The sequence below is a fragment of the Sinocyclocheilus anshuiensis genome, unplaced genomic scaffold, assembly GCF_001515605.1.
Source record: "Sinocyclocheilus anshuiensis isolate Anshui unplaced genomic scaffold, SAMN03320099.WGS_v1.1 scaffold6, whole genome shotgun sequence".
Lineage (NCBI taxonomy): Eukaryota > Metazoa > Chordata > Actinopteri > Cypriniformes > Cyprinidae > Sinocyclocheilus > Sinocyclocheilus anshuiensis.
The window spans coordinates 231,902-239,727 of record NW_015547668.1 but is presented as its reverse complement, the minus strand read 5'-3'; the positions used below and the strand labels follow the sequence as shown (position 1 = coordinate 239,727).

Below are 7,826 nucleotides of genomic sequence, written 5' to 3'. Positions count from 1 at the left end.
ATATATTTAATAAAACTATGTAATGTTTATATATTAAATATATTTATATATAATATAAATTATATGAATATACAAATTTACATGTAAATATTTCCAACTATATACTGCATGTGTGTGTCTTTATACATAAATAATAAATATACACAGTACACCCATATTGAGTAAAGAAAAACTTTTATTTTGGATGTGATTATCGTGAAAAGATTACCTGTTAGATTTACCCAAAACTAATTATATCTTATGTTTACAGAGACATCAGAGCCAGCGGCAAATGTCAGAAGGACTAGCCGGGTTGAGGCTGTTCTCGTCGGGAAACATGAGTACTGAGCGCCCGATGATGGCGTGGAGCTCACGTCTCCGAAATCAGTGAAGCACATTTTCAAATACGCGCTGTCTTTATAAATAAACCGCAGATTTGAGTTTTAAACAACTACATTCTCGCCTGAAATACTTTTAAAATTACATTTTAAGACGAGACGGGACTATAATGTTATTTGAGGACTACCGGACATTCAAAATGCATCCTATAAGTCTTGTCCTTCAAAATGTGCATCCCTGTTATTGGATTGCAATCGGATAAGGGACGTTTGCATATCTAGTCTCAGTATGGCAGTCGCAGTGAATGGATAGGCTACCAAAACGCGAACTAGCGATCTGAAACAATGTACCCAAAGGGGTAGGGATAAGGTGACCAGATGTCCCGTTTTTCCCGGGAGTCACAATTCGTTGTCGATTAACTTAAAGTTAGTGAAGTCTACGTGGAATCGCACTGATAGAAGTGCTCTCTCTCATGCACACTACACTTCTTCAGTTCTCATATACAGTGCGCTATCAGTTCTCAGTGCTCAAATACAGACACAGCAGTCCAAATGTCTATCGTGTAGAGTATCTCACGTAAATACAGTTGGTTATGGATTAAGTGAACGTAAACAGGTGAACGTGTGTCAGTATTACATGCATGCCTTCAGTCTTAAAGGGACAGCATTCCTAATTAAGTACCTATCCGTGTCATTAATGTTAACCAACAAAACATGTTCAATAAATATGTTAAGTAAACCTAATGTATCTGAAAAATTTGTTTAATTTGTATCTCTTTCATATTTGTTTGTATTTTGTATTTAAAAAACAATGTATGTAAAATATTCAGAAACTATTTGCATGAAAATCAAATAGGCCTATTATTTTTTTTATCGTATCATTTAAAAATGTTTATGTACTGTATAAATAAATACAGAATGCATTAAGGGGGAGGGGGTACAATGCTGTTTCATGCATTCAGAGTTGTTTACACTGTTAAAGAGCTTGATTCTCACGCTAAAAATGGCCAAAGTTTCAAAAAACGATTTGGATGTATAACAGAGTATTTCTGTGCCAAATACACACTTCCAGGTTTCTTACAAGTGTCTGAAAGTTTTTAAAATGGCTAAAATGGCTCGTCATGCCGAAAAGGTTGTCGACCCCTGAACTAGACTAAAACTATGAAAGACTCAAATGACTAAAATGCGACTAATACTATTAAACATTTTCGTCTCAATACATTATATTACAAAAAATACAAAAACAATTTTACATTTCCAGCTGAAAAGAATGCTAGTGACCCAATTACAGTATGTTGCTTTACGAGAATATGCACCAAGACTTCTTTATTTACACCAGAAAGACTATCCTGGTAAACCAGTTTCACTGGCTATGTTTACTGTTGAACTGGATTGCTGTGTGGTTCACCAGCTAGAAAAGGACCAAACCAGCACCATCACAACTACAGAAGTCAAGTTCAAGGCAAACTTTGAATGTTGGATTGATAGCCTTTGCCTAGAAGTTTTAAACAGTCTGAAGTCTGCACGTTATATGAGCCTTTGAATACTTTGTCAGTTTGAAGAGGGATCTGATGTTTGATGTGACACAGGCCTTGTCATGTGGTTGTGAATGTGTTCTGAGTAGTTGCTAGACAGTTGCTAGGATGTTTCCAGTTTGTATAAAACTGTAGTAAATCAGCTTGCTTGGGGTTTCAACAGGACTGCCTGACTGAAGCAGCAAAATTGCATGGTTGAACTGCAATTGACTGCAACATTCCATTATTATATATATATATATATATAAAAAAAAAAAAAACGTTTATCCCTGCTACCATAAAACTACATTATTAAAAAAAAAAAATCCATGCTACCGTTATTTAAAGAGGCTGATATCAACTGAGCCAGGCTGTCCAACCTCTCCAGGATCCAGTTGTCTCTGGTAGACATACTCACTTAACTAATAGAGGAGCCAGGGGGGATTCTTAGCAGGCAGAAAACTAATGGATTGTGCGAATGTGGGCTTGCGTACACTCTGTGTGGATGATTAAGATCAAATAAAGCATGAAAATCAAATAGGCCTATTATTTTTTTTATCGTATCATTTAAAAATGTTTATGTACTGTATAAATAAATACAGAATGCATTAAGGGGGAGGGGGTACAATGCTGTTTCATGCATTCAGAGTTGTTTACACTGTTAAAGAGCTTGATTCTCACGCTAAAAATGGCCAAAGTTTCAAAAAACGATTTGGATGTATAACAGAGTATTTCTGTGCCAAATACACACTTCCAGGTTTCTTACAAGTGTCTGAAAGTTTTTTTGTTTTTTTTTTTCGATCGTGGCTCTTCATGACATAATGAAGGGTGGAACTCCTTATATGGGCATTTCTCCCAGAAGAGCGTTTTGTTGGCAATCGGCACACATCGACCAGAGCGAGAGCAAGAGCACGCCCATCAACGCACTTCATTCAGCAGTGCTGCACGGAACTCGCTCGAGAAGAATGTATCTAAAGAGGTGTTTTTGGTTGCAAGAGAAAGATAACCTTGTTCAGCTTCCTGAAGAATCCAGCGTTACGTAAACAGCGGATGCAGTTTGTTTTCCGGGGCAGTAACGGAGTTTCGCAAGTGTGTTTGTTGACGATCGAACGTTTTATAAACAAGGCCCAGTTCGGCGCTGGATTTGCAACATTTTTGATACTAAAAAGATGGAGCGGTCCCAGCTATAAAAGATCCCAGTCATGATTCAGAACTGCAGATGGTAAGTGAAACTGCATCAAATGTCTGTGTTTTGTTGGCAATCGGGGCTCAAGTGCTCATCACTCTTTAGCTCTGCCCACTGCGCGCCTCCAGGAGCTTGGCTGTTTTCTGAGAGAATCGTAAAGCTGCATCTTTCTTTTATAAATATGATAAAACTAAAGACTGCGAATGTGGGCTTGCGTACACTCTGTGTGGATGATTAAGATCAAATAAAGCATCTCTCATGACACAATCAGATGATTATGTTAGCTCAACAATGACCTGTATAGGAATATGTCTCTACCCCACAGTTAGAGCTCATGCATAAAGATGGGCGAAGCAACGTGCTGGAAATTCCATCAGTGAGGACAAACAAAATGTTCCTGGAGTGCGGAAATGAGGCTGTCTCGCAAAGGGCGTCAGCAGCTTTCCATCTCCATCAAAAGAGGTTAAATAATCAGCGGATGCTATTGAGGTGCGAAAACCCTTGTTTGACCTTCGGATTGGGGTCAATGATGTTCATTGCATGTTCATATCTATAACCTGGTGTTGTATTTGAACACGCTGGGTTCAGAGGGAGCACATGCTTCTTCTGTCATGATTTGAGCTATTACTACAAAAAACACTGGGAATTACATAAGAGTGAAGTGTGCGATTTCTGCGCTGCTAGCAGCACGAAACAAAATTAATATCTGGTTATTTGAGTGGACCAACTGAGCTGGACATAACAACACTGACTCAACCAAGACGGGTTGGAGGATGAGCATTGGAAATGTGTTTGTGCAATTATGATTGGTCGGATTATTGAACCACATCGATATGCACTTCACTGGATATGATAAATTGTTGAAATATCTTTGAAGTGCAACATAAAATTTGGGTAATGCTTTAGTGTAGGGACCAATTCTCACTACTAACTAGTTGCTTATTAGCATGCCTATTACTAATATATTGGCTATTTATTTGTACTTATAAAGCACATATTAATCTCTTATTTTGCATGATGATATTTTAGACCCCTTAACCCTTCCCATACCTAAAAAAACTGTATGGGGTAGGAGTTTACTGAGGCAAAAGTCATACTACTTGAGAATTGGTCCCTAAATTAACGTGTGAAATTTGAACACCATATCTAGTTCTACAGTTTTTATTTATTTATTTTCATCTATCTTGGTTCTGAAACAGAAAACAGAAGCATATGAAGTGCTTTTTCATGAATTTGATAAAATACATAAATAATATACACAGAATATATACATCAAATAATTTGGATTACTTTTGCAAATCTTCAAATCACTTATTAACACTAATTGATATGTCTATGCTTTGCCTGAATATTTGACCAAAACGCAGGTTTGAAAAAAAGAAATGTAAGACAGACAGAGGGGGAAGCTGAAGAATCAAGAAAGGTCTCGGGTTGACAGGAAATGTGTGAATGAGTGGCACTTGTCACCACCCAAGCTCTCTCATCTCTCAATGAGGGACAAAGACCTCTGTCTGCATCTGTCTCTCTCTGTGTAAGCCAATGGGAGCACCAGACGGTTTCTCCAAACCCAATGAATATTGGCTGGGTACTGGCAGTGTGACAGAGTAGAACTATGCATGTGACAAAGGCCTAATCAATTAACTCTCAAGATTGCAAACAACAAAAGGAATACTGTCTCTGATAAGCAGGCTGCTGCTAATTTCTTTAGACGAAGAAGTGCTTAATCAAGTTAACATGCATCAATATTTTGAATTTAAAACTGCAGGAAAAAAAGGCTAAATCAAGGTTCTAAAATCAATAAACTACCAACCAATCTGTGAAAAAAAAAAGCAATGATTAAAACTTTACATTATTAGTGGGCGGTGTTAAAACTGAAAAAAGTATGCCATAGTATGAATAATTAATCATGGTAATGGAACGGGAAAAATTATTTATGTATTAAATATTCATGTCATGATGTCTATTTTTAAATAATCCAGTGAATTAAATATTTGACAAACAAAAGCCACTTAATCTCATTCATTTTAATTTAGAATTTGATAGATGCAAGCCAATATATAAGTCTGTCATCAGTGTAAAAACACATTATGTACCACTTGAGTACAAAAAAAAAAGCCACATTCTGAGGATTTGTAAAATAATCAGTTTACACACACCTGTGAACACATGTCTGTTGAATTGTATATTAATGTGACAAGTTGCCTCATTACTCTGCAACAATAAACAGCCAAACTCCTATTTAACCCTTAATGCCTCTGTACAGAAACTGCATTTTCAGGTCCTACCTTTACACGTAGGCAGAGCTTTGTCCCATACAGGTTTCCCATCAGCCCCCATGATGCAGGTGAGAGTGGGTGGTCCTGCAATGGTGTACCCAGAATCACACTGATATGTTACAGTTGATCCCAACTTGTAGTCCATTCCCAGTCTAGTTCCATTCATTATGTTCCCAGGGTCAAAGCATGCTTCTCGTGGCTTTTCTGTAAAGAAATAAGAATAAGAAAGTTTTTAAATTGCACAGATAATGTGAAGCGAAAAACATTTTTCTTCAATTAATGGATGCCCCATTTTTTTCGGCATAGTCTACGTAATTTCGGACAAATGGATTTTGAGCGTTCACTTTAAAGTTCACAGATTTGTCCGGGGAAGTGTTAGAATTAGGGATGCATATCCCTGAGGCCCGATACTGAGCTCTTGTACTTGTACTCGTACTCGTACTCGTACTCGTTAAAATGCCCCGATACCAAACGCCGATACCACACAGCATGTGATAAGTGCCATATTCAGACAAAGAAACACCGACAACAGACAGCAGAATGGAGTTGTTAGAGATTAAAGATGTCTACGAAGTACATGTATGCAATGAATATAAAACATTCAGTATTAACGCCTGTATAGCTGATGTGCGCGAGCTGGTAAGCAAATCACACTGAGTAGTAACAAAAACTTGTAAAATACATTTTAATGGGCATAATTAAGTGTGAAAATATACAGTCAAACCAAAAATTATTCAAAGACCAGATATAATATTTTATATTTCTTTTACCAGTGGGTGCAGGACACTATAGTTCATTTATGTAAGTGAGCATAGGAAAATAAAGTAAACTGTGACAAATTATACCCAAAAATTCTTCAGTAAATTCTCAGTAAAACTGATACAAATTTGGGACCAAAAATTATTCAGACCGAGTCCGATTTTTTTGCATGAACCTGGTTGACAGCATGCCCAGGAGACTATATGCTGTCATTAAGGCTAAGGGTCACCCGACAAAGTATTGATAGTTGTGTACATATTGACAGCTGTATGAATAATTTTTGGTTTATTGTAATCCATTACATACCTTTCTATCAAAGTTATCTGACATTATCAAGCTGAATTTGTTCTGACACAGTTTAACTCTGAGTTCTTATCATATTTTATTACCATTTTCTAAACTATAGCGAATAAACTGTGATAATGTGAGAAATGTTGAAGGTGTCTGAATAAATTTTGGTTTGACTGTATCTATTTGATAAATGAAGTTAACCAACTAACATTATACATACTCTTTTGGTTTCTGTAACCAATATTTTAAAAATTTACAAATGCAATGAAAATATTGTTATCGGTACTCGGTATCGGCACGTACCAAAAAATAAAAGTATCCGTATCGGGCGAGTACTGGAAAAAGTGGTATCGGTGCATCCCTAGTTAGAATGTTGCAGACCGTATTCTTTTGCAAGCGGTTACAGGTTTTAGCTTGTCTCACCGTGAATCTTTAGTATAAACCCGCCTTAAACAAATGCCACCTTCCAGCGTCCTTCAATGTTCTCAGAACACGCCTGTTGAGAAATGCTGATTTCAGTCAATTGATCACATGATTTTAAATTATTGACAGCCCTAGTACCTGTAATTCAACTTAGATGCACAATCGTATCCCACACTTGTGTTCCCTGCCAGCCATTCCCAGGGCTGAGACAGGTAACAGACAGAAGGAAAAAGAGAGGTAGCATAAGAGGAAAAAGCAAGATCGACAGTGAGTGTGAAGAGGGAGCAGACAGTTGCTTGAGGGCATCATGCATTAAAGCGAACTAACACCAGGGGAAAGGCAGGTGAAGGCGCCGGGGCAGCAGAAGATGGTCTCTGTCCTTCTGGCACCCGACACGGGGAGAAGGACAGTTGGAGAAAGCTCCGGAGGTGGTGCTTGGAGAGGCTGCCAAACAACTTGACAGTTAACAGCTATCTGTCTGCGCTTTAGGGACCTGCAAAAGTGGGAAGGAGGTGGGGAAGATTCTGTCTGCAAAATTGCAAGTGTGCAACACAATCTTCCTTGTTTCTGCTACAACACAGGAAGAGTGAGTGCACCTGGAGTGTACCACACAGGCTAAAAGGAATAGGCCCCAAAAATGAATATCCTGTCATCATTTATATCATATATGCTGCCTTCAGGAGTTGGAAGCTTAACATTCAAACAGAATCTTCACAGTCCCTCTTACCCTGATATGCATATCATCATGCGATCGCCCACTTTCACTGCCAGGCTGTTTCTATAAAGTGGGGCAGTTCCAACTTTGCAAGGACAGTCTGGCGCTTCTGACTCACAGCCTGTAAGTTCATTTTTTATATGACAGTTCGACGGAACGTGTGTAATTAAACAAGAAACAACGGAGTGCCTAATAAAACCCTCTTTTGTGCGGAACAGTTGACAGTTAAGCAAACGTCACTTTTAGAATTCGTATCAAGGGCATGTGTTGCTTAAGTTAGGTTATTAGTGAGAAATAATGAGGTTATAAGAGAGAGACAATGCGGTAAGACGTGCATCCAAATGA

At 38.0% G+C, this 7,826-nt stretch overlaps 1 protein-coding gene across 1 annotated transcript in view; it reads right to left on the bottom strand.

Annotated features, from left to right (window-relative positions):
* LOC107702659 (CUB and sushi domain-containing protein 1-like) overlaps window positions 1-7,826 on the bottom strand; it is a 232,478-nt gene that overhangs the window by 109,278 nt on the left and 115,374 nt on the right. The window contains exon 30 of the mRNA XM_016505042.1: window positions 5,303-5,497. Coding sequence (XP_016360528.1) covers window positions 5,303-5,497 — 195 coding nt within the window. The remainder of the gene's footprint in view (window positions 1-5,302; window positions 5,498-7,826) is intronic.